This window comes from Abrus precatorius, unplaced genomic scaffold, assembly GCF_003935025.1.
Source record: "Abrus precatorius isolate BTA unplaced genomic scaffold, Abrus_2018 Scaffold2, whole genome shotgun sequence".
NCBI lineage: Eukaryota > Viridiplantae > Streptophyta > Magnoliopsida > Fabales > Fabaceae > Abrus > Abrus precatorius.
Genome location: NW_020874362.1, coordinates 36,327,513 through 36,348,158, shown reverse-complemented (window position 1 = coordinate 36,348,158; position 20,646 = coordinate 36,327,513). Strand labels below are relative to the sequence as shown.

Genomic DNA, 20,646 nt, shown 5'->3' with positions numbered 1-20,646 from the left:
GATGAATTATTCCCGATTTAGGAAACTTCAGTATTTTTACATACTATTTTTAACAGTTATATTATTTGATGAATTTTATGAGTATTGATGCATAAGTTAATAATGTAATTAAGTTTATTTTCAATTTAATTATTAAATATTAAGCAGACTTTACTCAATTTCATAATGAAATTCAAGAGAGAAAACTCAAGTTTTATAAACTAATATTTTGATTATATTTAAAATCAATGTAAAATATTTTAACTTATTTATAAAAATTGCATAAAATCCATCTAAAAAAAAGGTTTAAAAAAGGGTAACAAAAAGCATATTAGTACTTATCTTCCCAATAGCAAATCAAGTTGGAAGTGAACGTAGTTTTACTGTCAAGAGTTCTTGTCTTTTGCCCTTTCCAAATGTCCAAAATATATATCTTTCATATGGCCGAATGTATAAGCAAGACATTGCATAAACAGGTGAATCTTTCACTGTCTATCCCTCAGAATCTCCACTCTTTTCTTGTTAAGAAGCCTTGAACCTTCACAAACTTCATTCATCAAACCTTGTCTTCATAATTTTTTCACTCTCTGTCTCGGTTGTTGTTACACCAAATATGGCTACTGGTGCAACCCTTGATTTGGTGTCACACAACCATGTAGGAGTAGTTCTTCCAACTTCTCTAAATGAAATGGATCAGAAGCAAACCCAAGTAACCGAAGAATATGCCAATTATGTTGACTATTCACAAAGGGCTCAATGGCTTCGTGCAGCGGTTTTAGGGGCCAGTGATGGGTTGGTTTCGGTTTCTTCATTGATGATGGGTGTAGGAGCTGTTAAAAGAGATGTTAAAGCCATGCTACTTGCAGGTTTTGCAGGATTAGTAGCTGGTGCTTGTGGCATGGCAATAGGAGAGTTTATTTCTGTGTACACTCAGTATGAAATTGAGGTTGGTCAAATAAAGAGAGATATGAGTATGAGAGTGGAAGGAGAGAAATCCTTGGAGATGGAGAGGGAGAAAAGAACATTACCTAATCCATTGCAAGCTGTTTTGGCATCTGCACTCTCATTTTCTATAGGTGCATTGGTGCCTTTACTTTCAGCTGCTTTCATAACAGATTACAACATAAGGCTTATTATGATTGTGGCAATGGCTAGTTTGGCTTTGGTGGTCTTTGGAAGGGTGGTGGCTCAGCTGGGAAAGACACCAAAAGTTAGGTCTTGTATAAGGTTCCTTCTTGGTGGATGGGTGGCCATGGTTATCACTTTTGGGTTCACCAAATTATTGGGTGCTAGCGCTTTGGAAAATTGAGTAATCCTTACCTTTTGGCTTATCCTTCTTTGTGTTTTTAGAATAAGATTGGGTTGTAATTTGAGAACCTTAATTGTGTTTTGTTTAATTTTAACTAGATTTACATTTCTTGTGTGTTCTCAAAAGGAAAGATTTATATTGTTTGAGTGATACTTAACGTGTAATCCATTGCCAAATGAAATTAATGTCACATTTAATTATTGTTACATCACTAATAAATGCCATCAAAATACAAAATTTGAAGCAGCAAGATAATCTGTTGGTCTTTACTGGTTTCTGGAAGAGTAAGTAAGCGAGTTGCAAAGATGAAATGATAAGTTATTGTTGAAAAGATACTATTTGCAGAATGGAGGTATATCTGACTCAGTCTCACAGATATTAAATTCCACCGTCACCCTTTAATTACTTAATTAGCTTGCGTGAGTTTGGGTACGAGTGTTTGTTAAACAATAAAAGTATTCATGGTTAACAACAAATTATAAAATTTATGAGCAAGAGAATATCAATTTAATTTGATTAAGACATTTTAGACAAATAAATTACTTAAATTTTAAAATTTAATTTTTCTAAGTTTGGAATCGGTCAACATTCAAAATCTTAATATGGTATTAGAAATTGAGTAAAAAAAATTAAAAAGTTCAAAATAAAAAAAATAGACCCATGACATTAAAAAAAATCAAAACAAAGAGCATAAGCCTAGCTAATAATAAGAAAAACAAGACTTAAAGTAGAGTTTTAAACTTAAAAATACAAACCTACCTACTTGATTACATTTTGCAAATAAAAAATAAAATCATTAAGACTTAAAGATGCCCCCAATTTTTTTATTAAAGGTATATGGATATAGTAATTCTTCGATAATAAAGATAAAAATTAAAGATACCCCCAATCTTTTATTAGTTTGCATTTGATTTCAGAAAGTTTAGTCAAGAAGAATAGTTAGTTAACATTCTTGAAGTGTGTCTACACTTTGTCAGATAAAGAATTAGGAGTGAGGAAAGTGGTAGGTATTAATAATAATAAAAAAAAAACCTTTTGTTATCCTATTTTAATGCTCACATAACATTTTCTTTCAGCAAATTGATATACCATTTGATGAAAAATTAAAAATGGGCTCAGGGATGCAATTTTTTATTCAAATGAAGGGAGGGGAAGGGAGAAATTTTAATGGAAGGAGGGGAGGGATATTTTATTTGGTTTACAAGAAAGGAAAAAATAAATAATTTCACTATCATATATTTAGAATGGTTAAATAATATTTGGTTTGAGTTATAAAATTTTTCTTCCTCCAAATATTTTACTTTTGGAGGGAAGAAAGTATAGCGAGGAGAAATTTTGACCCTTTTACTCTCCCTCTTCCTTTTTAAATATTAAATCAAATATAAAAGAAAGTGTACAATTTTTCTTTTCCTTCTCTTTTCTCCAACCAAACCATATGCATGCTAAAAGATGAAAGATTTTAATGGGTCGGATTTTTCTTTTTCTTTTTATTTTTGAAAGTTCGGGGTATGTAGACTCTTGACAAAAAGAGATTTTTCCTTCTTTTTTTTTTTGTGTGTTTTGAACAGAGACATTTGGGCCAAGACTAAAAGAGCAAACTTGCGACCTAATTATCATTTGTGCTAAAAACCAAAAAGCATCTAAATTTAACTATTCTTTTTTTAATTATTTAAGTATTGAAAAGATTTAACTATTTTTTACACATTTAAATTGTATATTAACAGTTCATGTTTGGAGAAGATTATTATAGAGTATAGAGCATCAAGACTTTAATATACGAATAACACATGTATGTTCACACTGGACAGTTCCTTACGTTTACCATTTTACTGGGAAAATGGAACACCGGAAGAGACATGGTAAACAGTGAAAAAAAACATGAAGACATAAAAGAAAGCATGATGAACCCTAAGTTCCTTGGGACAGCTAGAATTATAAAATGCACACACTTTTGTTTACTTGTACAAAGCAACCACAATACAATGATGAGTAAAGAGAGAGAGAGAGAGAGAGAGAACAGTACAAGTAACATGCAATATAACTTATAAATGACTAGTAATTTATGATATTCAAAGTTCAGCAGAGCCAATCAATTTGGTGAGGCCAAATGTTATGGCCATAGCCATCCAACCTCCAATCAGCACTCTGAAGCAAGACCTCATCACTGGAGTTTTTCCAAGCACTGCTCCTACCACTCCAAACACCAACAATGCCAAGCTAACCACAGCAGCAACAACCCCAAGCCTAATCTTATGATTCCTAATAAACACAGCTCCTAACAGTGGCACCAAAGCACCCACAGAAAATGCTAGTGCGGATGCTAGTGCAGCCTGAAATGGGTTTGGCAACTTCTCCCTTTGAGCTTCTATTCCATCCATTACTTCACTATTATTACTACCCTCTCTCTCTCTTTGAATCTGAGCCATCTCTATGTCATACTGAGTATACACAGAGACAAACTCTCCAATTGCCATGCTACAAGCTCCAGCTACTAACCCAGCAAAACCAGCAACAAGCATGGCACTTACGTCTTTCTTAACAGCTCCAACACCCATCATCAGTGAGGCAACAGAAACCAACCCATCATTGGCTCCTAACACTGCTGCTCGAAGCCACTGAGCCCTTTGAGAGTAGTCAATGTTGCTCTCTTCAATCGCTTGGCTTGGTTTTGGCTCCAACCCATTTGCATGGAGAGGGATCTCAATATGGTTTGGTGAAATTCCATTAGTTCTAGCTTCAAGAGAGGCCATGAAGGACAACAACAAGGTGAAATAAGTTGTGAAATATAGTAGATAGAAAAGGAGGAAATTAATGGGATTATGATATTAAGAGCTTGTGGAGATCACACGCCTCTAATGAAGGATATTTATTGAGAGGATTCATCAAGTTTGGGAGGTGTCAATGGACCTAAATATTGATAAAGGAAATTAATTATGAGATAGTGAGGAGGGCACTAGCTACAAGTTAGTGACTTCTTAATAAACATGGTTCGTCTTTAAAAATTCACCACTAAAATCTAGATCCAAGTTTCAGATATTCCACCTTAATGTAATGTATAAGTTCCTCACTTCTAAAAACAGTGTATTTTATAAACGAAATGCAGAGTCAGAAATAAAAACAAGTTCTATAATTTAGAAATGAATTCAAAAGGCGAACTTATAGTTAGAGACAAAATATTCTGTTTCCGATAAATTTCCTCCAGTTGATAATTTTTTTTAAAAGAAAATCAAAGATAAAATTTGGAGAAGAAATTGAGTTGTCTCAACATGTTTCATCCTTAATTCCATTTCTCTTTAGTTAACCTAATATTTTAATAGGTCAAAACTAGTTAAAAATAGAAATTTTTTTGTCTATCAATATTAGATATTATTTAAAAATGAAAACACGTGTTTAATTTTTATCAATTAAAAATTAAATTAATTAAAATTTTTAAAAAAATTATTCTTGTAGTTCTAAAGACTCTTATTTTTATTATAAAATTTAAAATGTTCATGAAATGCATATTTTTAAATGGATGTAAAATGTAAAAATATAAATTTAAAGAAATAATTTTAAATTCATATTAAAAAACAATGTGCATAATTAAATTAAATATTTCAATTTAAAATTCAAAATAAAAAAATTTAAAAATATCATATATATCATTATTAATTTAAGGAATGAATGAAGAAATTTAATTATCAAGATTAAAAGAATGAACTCCAATTTAATACTATTCATTATACATCTCAACTTAGGAATATCAAGATGTATTGAACTCAATGGGACACTCTAAATGATATTACAAGTGTTTGGGTTCTGCAAATAAATTTGAAATAATAATAATAATAAAAAAAAAACAAAACATTAAGACCCAACTTGGGCCATCGCATACATATTTTTTTTATTTTCCTTTTTTTCCTATCTCTTCCCTCCTCCACCCATTTGACACCCTATATTTTAGTTGTCAAAACTTATGTTTCTTAAATTAATTATTATATCCCACCTTAGTTGGGAGAATTCTTTGAAAAATAAAATATAAAATATTTACACAGTATACTTAATAAATTCAAATATTAAAAACCTTATCTCAACCTGAATTTGTTAGGCCAACTTGATCATAGTCTGTAAAGATTCTAGTAAGTCATAATTTTTTCACATCCAAATTATGCTCAAATAATGCCTATGATTTGACCTATAGCTAGGCCAAGCTAAAAGGCATCAGATTCTATGCAATCGGGAGAGAAGAGTAGGAAGAAAATAGTAAAATGAAAGATAATTCCATTATCTCAAATATGAGTTGCTAATATAAGGGTTTATCTTTTGCTTATATAGATATATATTGAAAAGAATTCTAGAAGTTTACTATTACGATAGATATATTTTTTTTTTTTTCATGCCATAAAGTTTTATTTCAGTTTTTGCTTGTCTCCAAGTGAAAAAATTGTTTTTATTCAATTTGAAAAAGATAAAATTTAATTGAGAAAGGTTGAGGTACGTAATAACTGAAATGCATAATTTATGAATGAGCACTTTCAAGTTCTGATACCATAGAGGATACCAGACTCTTTGCAGAGAAAAAATCAAGAAAATAATAGTAAAGTGAAAGATAATTTCACTGTCTCAATTCGGAGAAATAACTAACTAACTTTTCTAATTGGAACAATTACACACTAACAGATATGCTTAGCACAAGCTAGTGGGTTAATTTGACAAAAATTAATATTCCAACTAATTAAAATGCGTTTTCTTTATACTTTATGACAATTCTTCTGTCTTTGTGACAGTTTTTTAGACATAAATTTGAATATTAAAAAAAATTAGAGACAAATTTAAACTAAACATTCACTAAACTAGAGATATATAAAAAATACATTTTTATTAGAGACTATCATTTTCTTTTTATTTAGCAACTAGAAACAGAATTTTTGTATTTAGAGACTTTTTTTTTTTGGCCTTTTGTTAGATGAACTATTTTTTTAAAGAAATTTGTAATGTCAAGTTTAGAAACGAAAGTAGTCACATTTCTAAGTTAATTAGAGACCATAAAATATCTTTTTAGAGATGGAATTATCCATCTCTAAATTTATTTCTAATTGTGAGTCTTGGTTTCAATCGTATTCTTAGTTTTGGTTTATTAATTTGAAAGTTATAGTAAAGATGGTGGAGAAATAAATTGTTGTACATTAAACATGTTTTTGTGATGTTTTTCTTCAAACACTCGTAAAGTGACAGATGAATGCATCTCACAGTTTGACAGAAAATTTTTGAGTCATTTGATGCCTTTTTTATTGGTCCCACACCTGGGGCGTTACAAGTTTACAATGAAGCATTTAGCATTGATATTAGCATTAATAGAGTGTATATATATATATATATATATATATATATATATATATATATATATATATATATTATATTTGATGGAGTGTGCACTCCACAGGGTAGTGGCTACTAAAGTGTGTTATTAATAAATTGAAGGGAGTGTGCAATCCACACGAATGCCACAGGTTGCGCACTTTCATGAATCACTAGCAGACAAAACTTGGCACTTAAATTTATCTTTCTGCAATTTACGAAACTTTCCCTTGAAAGTGACTTATTATCCTCATTTTCTTTTCTTTTCTTCTACTATTCTGTATTTGAGATCACATACGTTTGTTCAGTTCGAGAATACTGACCACTTAAGTTTCGTTTAAATATTGGTCGAGATAATTTTCCCCCTCTTTTTCTTCATCAATTGCTATAGAGGATATATACATTGGATAAAATGTGATTAATTAGCCCATATCATATGTTCAACATTATGAATTTTGCCTTTTAATTCAAATAACCATGGTAAACACTATGAATTTCTTTATTATTATTTTCTATATTTTATCTCTCGTCCAAGCAAGCCTTAGAGTGAGAGAATAATTGAACTCACACAGATGATAATGCCTTTTCAGTTTTTGTATTATGTTAACTTTCTACTCAATGTGCCTGAGGTTGTTTCTGTTGGATGGAAACGGAAGAATTGTCTGTGTTGTGGAGTCCTGTAGATGTACGGCAAACAGCAAGGCCATCCCAAAAGAACCTTTCAAAAACTATACGTGTGTGTTTGAGGAAAGAGAAAGGAATCAGACACGAACACGAAATAAAAATAGGAGAAATGGAATGGGCAATATAAGTATAAGATCATTCTATTATGTCATAAAAGCAGAGAAAAGTACATTCAGACAAACCCACTATAGAAAAATTAACAATATCAAAGCAATAATGCATGTCTCCACTTAAAGAAAGTTTTTTATAGTTAGAAAATGGTAGTTTTGGAATTTTATTTTTTTTTCATTTTTTCATATTCAAAGTGGCATGTGGCTTTCTTGTGGATTACACACTCCCTTGAATTATTTAATCATATATACTTGGATCCTCAAATCCTTTATGTTATTTTTATTATTTATTGTTACTAATCAATAGAGGGGCAGCCACTAACCTAGCACGTGGAATGAAATACTTTACATTGCCTCTAAAAAGATAACCCCGCCACCACATCTACCTACCTATCTCTATTCTCTAAGATTATCATTCAGAACTTTTGCACTACTAAAAAGTCTGTTTATACAGACAGATTTACGGACGGATTTTTAGAGCATTACAGACGGTTTTTTCTATTACAGACGGATATAAACCGTCTGTAATATTCTCGTCGATAAATAATTACAGACGGATTTGAAAATCCATCTGTAAGTTATAGACGGAAAAATCCGTCTGTAAGTTACAAACGGTAGAATCCGTCCGTAAGTTATAGACGGTAGAATCCGTCTGTAAGTCACAGACGGGAAAATCCATCTGTAAGTCACAGACGGAAAAATCCGTCTATAAATTACAGACAGAAAAATCCGTCTGTAATCCGTCAGTGATATATTTTACTATAATTGATATTTTTTTATTTGTATAGATAGTTATTTCCTGCTATTCTTGATTATCACAATTTATAACAAAATAGAAAATATAGATTCGGCATCTAAACATTCCAAAATGATTTATAAAATATAAAATTTAAATATTGTTACAAAGGAAGAAAAAAAAGCATATAAATAAATACATTTAAAAATAAAATACAAGTCTTCATCAGGAATAATCTATATGGTCAGAATCCGAAGGAGCATCATCATCAGTAGAAGAGGAGTCAGTAGAAGAATGATGCATGGAGGTGAAAATTGGTAGTGCTGGAGCTGGTGGAGGAGGAGGAAGAGGTGTGGAGCTGCTTGCTCTCATGAGCTCAAAATAAGCATGCATCTGCTGCCTATCATACATCCACTGACGATTTCTGAGAAACATCTTCCTTAAGAACTATATAAATCTAATACAAATATACAATGTGGTATCAACCTTCTAAAATACATTACAGAAAATTTTAATATAAATTTTGGCAGAATCTCCCCTAATACATGTTAATTTCCTTACATTTGTTTACTATTTTTTTACAAAAATGAAAATTTCACCTAAAATCAACTAATAAATTATATAACAATAAATTATTCGATACATCAAACACAAACACATCACAATCCTAAACCGTTCTAGAGCACATCCCCTTGTAACTTCACAACATGCATATTCTACAAACTCCACAAACACAAACAATCCCACAGCACACAATAATCAGGTTCGGAGAAGGACCTCTACGCCCTTCCCCCAGTCATACAATCTCCAATCCTACAACTCTATCTTAGAAATTTTAAGTCTCTAAAAAACATAAAAAATTAAAAAACTAAACCGATTAAAAGTTAGAGTATCGTACCAGGAATACAATGATGCAAAAAAACTTTAAAATGGTTGCTCCAATAACTCGCAATGGCCAAAACACTGAGCTCTTAGAGAGAGAGAGGGGGAGCGAGAGAGAGAGGGTTCTGATGGGGGAGGGGAAGAGGAGACGCGGTTTTAATGGGTTTCAGTCATTACAGACGGAAAAATCCGTCTGTAATAGGTTTAATGAAACGGTGCGTTTCAGGAGGCACATTATTGACGGATTTTTCCGTCTGTAAATGCGTCAATCCCATTTACAGACGGAAAAATCCGTCTGTAATGTGCCACCTAAAAGGTCGGCTAAAACCGCCATATTTACAGACGGGAAAATCTGTCTGTAATTTCCTGGTATAATATTTTGTCCTATTTTCAAATTACAGATGGAAAAATCCGTCTGTAATTACTGTCTATAACGTTTGGCGCCAAAAGGCGGGCAAAATACAGATGGATTTTACAGACGGGGAAAAATCCGTCTGTATTACAGACGGATTTTTCAAAAAAAAAAAAAATTATTTCACAAATTCGTCTGTAAAGTCGTCTGTAATACAGACAAATTTTTTCCTGTCTGTAAAATCCGTCTATATTAAGCGCTTTTCTAGTAGTGTTGAGTCTGCATGCTGGTTACGGTAATAGTACCTTGATTAGTCCATATTAAATAAACAGTGTTCTAATTTTTCAGTTTAAACACAGTAAGAAACTTGAATGCAAGACCAACTTTCATTACTAGCAACTGAGAAATATCTAGACAGAAGCTTCCTGATGATATTAAAGATACCACACTACTGACTAAAATAAAGTGAACCATAGTACATATCCATACAGGTCCATGAAAAAGCTAATTCATTGTTGATTGAATTTTTCAAGAATTATTAAACGGTGGCCACCCCTCATAGTGCTCTCCAGAGTATCACCACTCAGGCCCATTATCATCAAGGTTACCTAACTGTAACCATACTCTATATAATAACCTCCACGAGGAGAGTGTGTCCTCTATAAGCAACCTTTTTCTCATTTTCCCTTTATCTTTGTATCTTACAATTTGTACATTATGGCTTCTCTTGGCATTAGTAACAATGAAATGTCATTTAACCATATAGAGATTCCTATACATTCTAATGATATAGAATCGGAGCTAGGCCAAGTCCCAGAAGAAAAAAACATTGACTACTCTCAAAGGGCACAGTGGCTTCATGCATCTGTGTTGAGAGCCAATGATGGGTTGGTCTCAGTCACATCACTAATGATGTGTGTTGGAGCTTTGACTGAAGACATCACAACCATGCTTCTTGCTGGCTTTGCCGGACTTGTAGCAGGGGCTTGTACTATGGCAATTGGAGGCTTTATATCTGTGTACACTCAGTTAGACATAGAAATAGCTCAAATGAAAAGTGAAAGAGAAATCAACAATAACAAAGAGAAAGAAGTGGAGGAAGATGAAAAGCTTGCTAACCCTTTTCAGGCTAACATAGCATCAGCAATTGCATTTTCTGTTGGTGCTGTGGTGCCACTGCTAGCAGCAGCATTCATAAGGGACTACAAGATCAGGCTGGCCTTTGTTGCTGCTCTAGCTAGCTTGGCATTGTTGATAATACTTGGTAAAACTCTAGTGAGGAGTTATGGTCAGAGTGTTGAATGGAGGTTGGATGACTATGGCTATTACTTTTGGCTTTGACCAAGTTAATTGATTTTATGGACTTTCAATATGATTACTATTCAAAAAACTTCAGTTGTCTTCTCTTTCTTTTTCTTTAACTTTGAAAAGTGATGCACTAAGATTTTTGTCAGCTTGTATATCCAATAGGGAACTCAATGACCATAGGTTTTGCAGGAGCTTTCTTTTATATGCACATATCCCAATAGGAGGTGTTGAGTCCTCCATTTTTTGGGTTTCATTACTGACCACCATTTCTCTTTTGCTGGATGATTCAAATGTGTTGGTGTAAAAGCTCTACTTCATTTCACTCTAACGTGCTAAAAACAATAGCTAATAATATAACAACAATTAAGCCTTATCTCATGAAGTAATTTACATGGATCACATGATGTCATTGAAGTTGATAAAAAAATATCGTCATGTAATTCATATAAAATGTTTCAATTAGTTTTACATTGGGTGCCGAAAGCCTAACACAACCTTCCTCATAATAAATTATTTTTATTGTAAACTCATCTAGAATCAAGAGATTCAGTATGATTGATGGTCACATGACTACTCCAAGAAAGTGGAACATGTATGCGTTCAGCAAAATTAAGGAAAGCCAAAAAGAAAATTGAATTGGTTGGCATAGCCTTTTAATCACGTGTAAAGTATTCCCTGAACAAATCAATTTGATAGTCCTTAATTTAACTAAGGTTTCGGCTTAAGGATCCGTTTTGATGCTATAGAGATGTGTGAAATATAACACCCGACATACATATTATCAGTAAAACATTATAATGGAGTTCTAAGTCTAACTATCCTGTTCTCTATGTACATCATAGTAAGCAACGCTGCACTTGGTTGCTCTTAGGATCTTCCCCCAATTAAATGATCTTTGAATATGGGCTAATCAAATACTAATAAGAGCATGGACTCTTTTCCATTTTTTTTACACTGGATCATTTAAAATAGATAGTCGCAAAGATTAACTTATGATGTTTTTCGCAAAGATAAAAATCGGTGGAAAAGGTGAAGAAATGAAAGTTGATAATGCTTTAACTGTATGGAATTACTTTCGATCAACAGTGTAAAATATTTCACTCTTATAACCAAATCATGTTTTGCTGCATTATTAAAGAGTTTGACTATGATAATCAGATAATGCTTTCAATCTTTTGTCTTACCATTTACAAAATACACCATTACATTTTCAATTCACATTTTCGACTGGTAACTCTTAAATTACACTTGATGCGCCACGAAATTTTGTCATGTTTTTTATTTTTCTTATTCAATGGGTGGCTAATGAAAAAGGATTGAATATTGCTTTAGTGTAAAAGCCAGGCCATCCATAACGAAATTGAAAAAAAGATGTTAAAAAAAAGAGAATGAGATAAGAGAAGCAGATAAAGTTTGATGCAATCAAATTTATAAAGCAACCAAATGGGCATTAAAACCACAAATTAAAAGCCTGAAAGCAGAAAAGATAGAAGTACTATCGGACCAAGAGTAATGACCTAGCTACCAAAAGAAAACCAAGAATGCAATAACGCATATCTACACCAAAAGATGTGAGTGGAAAATCCTAAATCATAGGGAATTGCATGAAGAGAATGCTTGTTTTTGTGCTTGCTTTATTGTCAAAGTGGTTTGTGCCCTATGGCTTTCGTGTGGTATGCATACTTATTTGGGAGAAAAAAAAATTTCTAAGTTACAAAAGGTCTTATCAGACTTTTGTAGTAAAAAATAGACTATATCTTTTCAAAGATAAATACACCTTGAAGACCAGTGGCATAGACACATCTTTCCACTAAAATCAAAAGAATCCTAGATTCCTACATTCTAACGAGATGGGGACACGAGCACTAGTAAAAAATCTAAATTTAAATCTTTCATTGAAAAAAAGGCCAAATTTTGAATAGTTTTGAAGGGTCATGAAATATCGAAAAGAAGATGACTTTTTGAGGAGTTTTTAAGGATTTTTAAGTTCCTAGAATGAAGGAAGCTAAAGCTAGTCGAAAAAGGAGAAATGACAAAGAAAATATTCTAAGTCCTAAATTCATGTCGAGAGAATTACTCTTCAAGGAGTTTTAGAGGTCCAAAGAAGCCTCATTTTGTGTCAAAAAGATTACACTTCAAGGAAAATTAGAGGATCATGAAGAAAGCCTCATCCTTCATTAAAAAAAAGGCTATATTTTAAGTTATTTTTGAAGGACAATAAGAAAACTCATTCTTTATCGAAAAGATGGTGACCTTTCGAGGAGTTTTTGAGGTTTTGTCAAGACCTAGATTTCTCGTAGAATTGCTTGAAAAATAGGAATCGATAAGAAAATTATTGTAAGTCCACAAGACTGAATGAGCTCCAAAATTTTTCACAGAATTGGTTGAAAAGTAGAAACTGAGGGAGAAATTATTCTAAGTCCACGAGACTCTTCGATAGATTTCCTTAAAACTTGTCTAAACAGAAAGTGACAAAGGAATTAGTCTAAGTTCTAAAGACAAGATGGAGCCTAAAAGTTGAGGAAACATATCTAAAGAACTATAAAGTTTAAAGCAGTTACCAACGGTTACCACTAGTTGAAGGTCAAAGACACGAAGCAACGGTTGTGGGCGACACCAATTATGAAGAAAGCATAATCATGAGCGGTTATGGATAGTGGGCAACAGGGGTTGAGAAGAAGTATGTATAGAAGGCGGTTATCAAGAAGTGCCTGTGAAAGGAGGAAAGTGGTTGAGATACATCGCCTATATATACTATAAAGCTTCACATTTTCAAAGATTTTTTGCACTTAAACACTACATCCAAACTCTCTATACACTAAAATTCTGCACCAAGCCAGACACCAACTACTAAGAGAATCATGGTCATTAGTGTTTGTTGTTGTTAGGAGTCGTACGTTAATTTTCTTGCATTTTACGTTTTTATATTTTATTTTCCAATCTATTTTACATCTTTATTTATACAATTTCATTCTCATCCAATACGTTTATATACAACTTTCACATTTCAATTTAGTTTTACGTATTTATTATTCACTATTCTTTCTTAATACATTTTTACGAAATCAATTTGGGTATCATATTTAAACAATATACTTAAAAGAATCCAAATGGACTTAAAATCTAATCCTCTAATTGCTCTTAATACTTTAATGAATTTTTTAGTTATAAAATTTTCGGTCCTAACTTCATAAACTTCGGTTAATTAATCTTGTTAACCAATGATACTTGAACAGTTGAACTCAATCAAACTACTTTTAGCAAAGATTGAACTCGAGACCTACTTTCAAGATGAGAATGCTTTTGATTTGGTTGGCCACAATAATAATTCAGGAGTGTTATTTGCTTTTGAATGAATGCCCAACTTTGTCCGTAGAAATTTATTAGTGGACACTATTTCTGAAAATAACAAAAACTTATCCCTAGATCGGAAAATTAGACCTTAAGCAACATACTATTAGTCCTTGAGAGAGACCTGAGATTTTTTAAGAACCAGAATTAGGAATATCATGTGCATGTTTGGAAACATACTAACTCAGATAAATAATATTTTTTTGTATGTTCTCTCAAGTAAATAAAGTGATTATTTGTTAAAATTAAGATGAATCAAACCTTCATGTATTTTCTCAAACATAAATTTGAGAGTTTATGCTAAAATAAAGCTAATCACTCTAAAATTCTCATAAGAGATACACATTCGTAAGTTAATTAAACGTTGGATTTATATACCGGTCTTTATTCTTAAATAAAAACGTTTTTGAAAACTTTTTTACTTAACATATGTTTAAGAGGAGGATTTTAAAGGAGAAGAAAGAAAGAACATATTTTTTAATTTTAAATTAAAAGAATTATATATTATTTATGATGACAAATACATTATTCATACATTAAGTTTTTTTAATATATTAATTTATATCTTTTATATTTAAAAAATATTAATTTTGTCCTCCCCTCCAAAACTTTTTTTAGGAAACCATTTTTTCTCATTATGCTGTGTAACTTATTCTACATTAAATATTTAATTTTTTGGTCAAATTTTAAATAAAATCTTAATTTAAATTTATTTTTATAACTCATTTTTAAAAATATTATATTTTTAATTTAGTTCTATTTAATATAATAAAATATTTATAATTAATAATAAAAATATGTATTTTCTTAAAACTTATTATAAAAAAGTATATAATATAATTTTAAATTTTTAAAAATTCTTTTAATTTGGTAATAGTTATTTACATAAAAAAAAACTCAGTAATTATTAAAAATATTTAAGCATATCCTCACAATTAGTGCTATCCACACGTTATCTCCATTATTTTAGGCTTATTGCCATACAAAGACAACTTAAATGCGTAATGATAAACGATTAGCCTTTTATATAAAATCTTCCAAAGCCTATCGAAATGTCATCAGCTCTTACTTTATAGTTTTCATTCTCCCAAAGAGTAAACTACGATGATTCATGGGAGATTCATACGGTTTTAAAATTTTGACGAGCGCATTGCATTTCATTTTAGTCGTAGAGTGGACCTCTCAATTTCGTGATCATTAAGCCCCCAACAAATGAAACATGTTATAAAATTGACGTATAAACTAATTTCATAAAGTATACAAAAAGTCGTATTGCATGACTTTGTGTATAAATGATGAAAGGAATACAATGGTACCGGTATTACAATGACTAATTATATTTTATCGACATTCAAACGTTTATTGTAGAGCCAACAGCCAATAAACAATTAACAATTCAACATGGAATGAATACGTTCGGGGTAATATAGCTACCCCCTAACGTGAAATTTCACGTGCTTTAGAAATGGAAATAAGGGCTTTGATATCATGTAAAGTATCGTCTACATAGAATATAAACAATGTCGCATCAACTTTTGGGCACACATCTAAATTACGGATTAAGGGCTGTAAGGAACACTATGGTAGCTATATCCCGTTCTTTAGGGCAAATGCATGCATACATAGATATTCGGTTCAATTCTGTGCTCTAATTATTTCCTACGTCACAACGCGTTAGCTCAGAAAAGATCAAAAGCATATAACAAAACTAATTAATCCTAGAATTCAACCGAACAATAAGAAAACGAAAATCAGTCAAACATAACACTTGACAAGATAAACAAAATAAATGAATGTTGTGTGGCATATAACATGATGACAACAGATATAGAAACATTAATAAATTTTTAACACAGACCCTAACAGATGAATTATACAATCCTAGCGAAAAGCACAATCAATTTCCTTTCATAATCATAGTGAGGTGGTTAAGTAAGGCACAATCTCAAATCTGATATTAGTGAGCCCAACCTTGTGGTTGAGAATAGAAAGTTGGGACCAAACACGGGTTTGACTATAGCTTTATGATGGTAACACAAACTGGATCTCAGCAAACAAAACATCACATGCAGGCGGTAAAAAGTTCGATGAGAGCAATCTTCCACCAAATAGAGCAATAATGTAAAAAAAACAGTGGATTGCAGTTGCTCAACTCATCAAGATCTTCCAAACAATGTGCCACAATCATAGAAAATGGAACCCCCTTCCATCAGTGCCCCGTGAAGAAAACAATATGGTATGCATATTGGGTGCAATTGTAGGTGGCCTTTTGCAGCTGAAAAGAATTTTAATTTTAAAAAACCATGCATGTCCAATTAGCAACAAAGGAACCCAATGATGAATCCAAAATGACCACATTTAGCCAAGAATCCTGCCAAAAGGTCAATAACATTAATAAAGCACAGACTTAAACAGAAATCTTGCAAATAAGATAATAGGTGTATGAGACAAATATTCAATAATTTACCCGCTTGACTACTTTTTACTCAGATCCTGAGACGGGATAGCCAAATGGGCATTCTACTTTAAAACTTCCTTCTCCCAATGAGAAGAAGCAAAACTCCACATTTGGACCACCATCTTGGTCTTTCCAAAACTCATCCATCCAACACCATAAAAGTTTCCAATACCTCTTATAAACTGAATCAGGTAATCCAGCAGCAAATATGTCATATGCAACTCCCCATGCATGAAAGTCACAATTCACAAGACACCCAGCAGCAATTATAGATAGCATAGAGCACAACATCGAATTTGACCGTAAGTCTAGTATGCATAAGATTTCAACAGACCAAAAGATCAGCATTTAGGAACATAAAGAGTTTGCAAAATGTGCTGAGTATTGCATATCAAAACACTGGTATCTTTGATCCATCCAAACAATAATCCCAGAAGTCCAGAACATTGTGAAGTGTGAATAAAAAGAAAGTTGAAGCATTAACAGCAATCCCTTCAACTTCAAAGCTGCAAAAATTCAAAATTACAATTTCATTAGAACCAAGAAAACAAAGTGCAAAAAGGACAGATCATGACATGCTACATACCTCATCGAAAAAGACTAAATAAACTATATCAACGAAAGCCTCCTGATCCACGTCGCTCGTACGGTCCTGCACGATCACGATAATATCGATCATTTCCAGAATCTCCGTGATTACCAGCATCCTTGTAGCGCCCACCTGAAGAACGATCTGCATTTCTATCTGGACCATAGTGACCACCTGCACTGCTTCCACCATATCGACTTTCCCTACCACCATAACTTCCCCCTCTTGCCCCTTCACCGGGGCATTCCCTAGCAAAATGACCAGGTTTACCACACTTAAAGCATTCACCACCATTAGATCCTCGACCACCTCCATAATCCCGGTTACGATCACGATCACGATCACGACCACGCTCCCGGTAGCGATCACCATCATCTCTAGATGATCCTTGTTGAGGCTGAGCTCTATCAACAGTAATAGTTCGCCCATCTAAATCCATCCCATTCATAGCATCAATAGCATCTTCCATTGCTTTCTTTTCATCAAATGTGACAAATCCAAAACCACGAGAACGGCCAGAGAACTTGTCAACAACCACCTGTTTCAAAAATGTGATGAAAGAGAACATTAACGATCAAATATTGAAATTTTTTAATCACAATACACTTATTTCTTTTTATTTTGTTTCAATGATTTGGTAATAAAGAAGATCAGTAGATATTACAACTTTTCTCCTAAAGTAAAAAAGAACAAAAGATAAACTGTAGATCTCAAGAAATATGACGATACTGACAATAATAAAATCAACAAGAACTGTAATAATTATTATTGTCATAATATCATATTGATCACCTTTGCCTCAATAAGCTTGCCAAATTTTTCAAATGTATCCTTTAACTTTCTATCTGACGTTGACCATGCAAGGCCACCAATAAAGCAACGATACTCTTCCACATCTGACATTTTAAACTGCAAATATGCAGGACAACAAGCATTAGCACATAATGTTTGAATTAGCAGTGGCAACCCCACTATCTACACAAATTAGCAGAAGAATCAGTTCATGTTAATAAAGCCACTAACTTCAGGCAAGAATTTACGGAATGGGATTCTTTATAAACCAAAAGACAGCATAATATTATGATTATAAGTATAAAATTGCACATTAAACTGAAAAAGAAAACAAATTTGCTATCCTACTTCCTGGCTATTAGAATGTACACTGCAACAGCATAAAAGTAAATGAGTCCATTTCCTTGAAGCTAAATCACAATATATTTAGCCTATAAAGCCAAAATCTGTATGCTGGCATTATAGCAAAAGGTTAAGAACTAAGATCTAAGTGAAAAGCAGCAATAATTTTTTTACCATGTATGGTTAAAGCCAAATTGTGTATGCTTGCATTATAGCAAATGGTTAAGAATTAAGATCTAAGTGAAAAAGCAGCAAGAATTTTGTGACCATATGATATTTTAAGGGTAAGGATCAAGGGTTTGTCAATTACCCTGTCTCTGGTAGGACGGCAGGGAATTTTTTAAACAGTTAAAATTAGTCCTTAGGAATGATTTTAAGAAAGTAAAATGCAGAAAATATTTTTTATACTCTTTTGCATTTCCCATGTAATAAATGCTTTTTTTGTCAACAAAAGGCGGGGATGAGAGGAACTTCTTCAGTGGAGGGGAAGGGAGTATCCTCTTGTTTGGTATGGTTAAAGAGAAGAGGCGAGTCCCCATGTTTGGTTTGAAAGAGAGGGAAGGAACAATGTGAGTAATATATTGTTCTGCCGTAAAAAATGTGGAGGGGTACAAGGTAGAATAAGATTTTGGGACAATTTAGACAGCAAAGTCTAAAAATCATAAACAACTTCCCCTCTTCTTCAAATCCCCTAAATATTGGAAGGGAGACAAAAATAGAGAGCCGGGGGGGGGGGGGGGGTGTTGAAAAACTCAGATAAGATTTTAAACACTAACCCTTGAATCAAAATCACGAGTCAGTAGGCAAGAAAAGGTACACCAGGCACACCAACTTACCAGTACCATTCTTGCCACTGAGCGAAAAAATTAAGCAATATATAACAGATAATCATCATTGTACAAAAATTTAAACTTGTCTCAAATTAATAAAATTCAACACAGATATCCCTCAATACACACAAATAACCCATATCAAATTTGTCAGTTTTAGGGTCCCGAATTAAAGAGAGCCCAACAACCCAACAATTTGAAATCGACTGAACCCATGACCGTCTGAAGCTTGTAACTGATGTTGCTAAGAGAATTTTTACAAATAGAAACAGAGTTTCGAAGGTGGAGAAAAATTGAATTGAAAATATGAAAGAAGAATAAGAAAAAGATGGAAAAATAGAAAGCAGGTAGAGGATTGAAGGAACAGTACCGTGGATTGAGGAGTTTTTCCGCGCAGAAGGAAAACCTAATGTAGGAGTCGAAGCGAAGAAAAGTAAGGGAAACACAAGTATTTCAGATTCCAAGCTACCCTCTCTATCTCTAGGTCACCCTCTCTCAATTTCTCAATCGCACGTGTCACTTTGGGACTGTACATAATCTTTTTCTTTTTCTTTTCTTAGAGGAAAGCACACTGTCTTCAAATTCAATAAGTGTGTGTTTCGGTAAGTAAATGATTTAATTAAATATTTATTTAAAAATTATACTATAAATTTCACTATACAATTTATCAAAATAATTATAAAATCTCCGTAGTTAATAAAATTTTTAAAATATATGATAATATAATTAACAGTTACAAATTAGCTTTTAGTTAAAATTTGTTAAATTAATTTATTGAATTAAAAATGTATGATAAAAGTAATTATTGAGTTATTTGATGAATATATGATAATTTTTTTAAAATATATAAATATTCATTGAACATAAATATGGGAGTTTTTTACATTAAAATTATAAAAAAAATATTCAAATAGACCCCATGCTAATTTTATGACTCAAATAGACTCAAAATTTTGGCCACCCAGAGAACCAAATTATGAGTTGGTTTTTTTTTCATTTTTAAATTTTATTTTAGGTTTTTATATAATAAAATAAATATTATTATTTAAATTATATTTATATATTTTTATTTTATTAAAATAAATCTTTATAATATTTTATTAAAATAAATATTTATAATATTTTATTTAAATAAATATTTTGTTAGCTATATATAATAAAATAAGTTTTATTATTTTAATTATGTTTATCTTTTAACATTATTTAAAAATAAATAAAAATAATATTAATTTTAAATGTCTATTAAAATTTATTTTACATATTTAAGATAATAAATAATATTTTTGTTTTTTTATTATATTATTTAATATAATTTTTTTTAAATTATATTAATATTATATTCTGAAATTATATTTTTGGTTATTTAATATTATATTTAAAAAAATAAAAATTACAATAATAATTTATTTAATTTTAAATTTGTATAAAATAAAAATTATAATAATAATTTATTTAATATTATATATTTATAAAATAAATAAAAGTATTAAATAATAACTAGTTTATTTATTTATTTTGAGATATTAATCTTTATTAAAATTTATACATAATTATTTATTTAAAAAATATGTTATTAATATTAATAAA

General features: G+C 31.5%; 3 protein-coding genes and 1 pseudogene across 4 annotated transcripts; 2 read left to right on the top strand and 2 right to left on the bottom strand.

The window, feature by feature from the left end:
• The first annotated feature begins 592 nt into the window (after nt 1–592).
• On the top strand, nt 593–1,288 carry LOC113859955 (nodulin-21-like). The gene has a single exon (XM_027492603.1). It carries the CDS (start codon nt 593–595, stop codon nt 1,286–1,288), a length of 696 nt encoding a protein of 231 aa, XP_027348404.1.
• Nucleotides 1,289–3,364: 2,076 nt separating this feature from the next.
• On the bottom strand, nt 3,365–4,038 carry LOC113859954 (annotated as a pseudogene).
• Nucleotides 4,039–10,106: 6,068 nt separating this feature from the next.
• Nucleotides 10,107–10,730, top strand: LOC113859013 (vacuolar iron transporter homolog 1-like). Its single transcript, XM_027491829.1, has one exon. It carries the CDS (start codon nt 10,107–10,109, stop codon nt 10,728–10,730), a length of 624 nt encoding a protein of 207 aa, XP_027347630.1.
• Nucleotides 10,731–15,551: 4,821 nt separating this feature from the next.
• On the bottom strand, nt 15,552–19,659 carry LOC113857895 (glycine-rich RNA-binding protein RZ1A). Of its 2 annotated transcripts, XR_003503316.1 has the most exons (5): nt 19,430–19,659; nt 17,888–18,004; nt 17,093–17,633; nt 16,516–17,012; nt 15,552–16,419 (listed from the first exon to the last, which is right to left on the bottom strand). XR_003503316.1 is itself a non-coding variant. In XM_027490169.1 (4 exons), exons 2-3 carry the CDS (start codon nt 17,996–17,998, stop codon nt 17,121–17,123), a joined length of 624 nt encoding a protein of 207 aa, XP_027345970.1. In that variant the 5' UTR covers nt 17,999–18,004; nt 19,430–19,659; the 3' UTR covers nt 15,552–17,012; nt 17,093–17,120. The 2 variants fall into 2 exon arrangements, 1 of the variants encoding a protein (XP_027345970.1); XM_027490169.1 differs by having other exon boundaries at nt 15,552–17,012.
• Between the last annotated feature and the right edge of the window lie 987 nt (nt 19,660–20,646).

Excerpts from the sequence above, each read along its gene's own strand:
- LOC113859955 (XM_027492603.1), top strand. The coding sequence starts at position 593 with ATGGCTACTGGTGCAACCCTTGATTTGGTGTCACACAACCATGTAGGA.
- LOC113859013 (XM_027491829.1), top strand. The coding sequence starts at position 10,107 with ATGGCTTCTCTTGGCATTAGTAACAATGAAATGTCATTTAACCATATA.
- LOC113857895 (XM_027490169.1), bottom strand. The coding sequence starts at position 17,998 with ATGTCAGATGTGGAAGAGTATCGTTGCTTTATTGGTGGCCTTGCATGG. Across the intron at positions 17,634-17,887 it reads GCAAGCTTATTGAGGCAAAG|GTGGTTGTTGACAAGTTCTC; the intron begins GTGATCAATATG and ends TTTTTGAAACAG.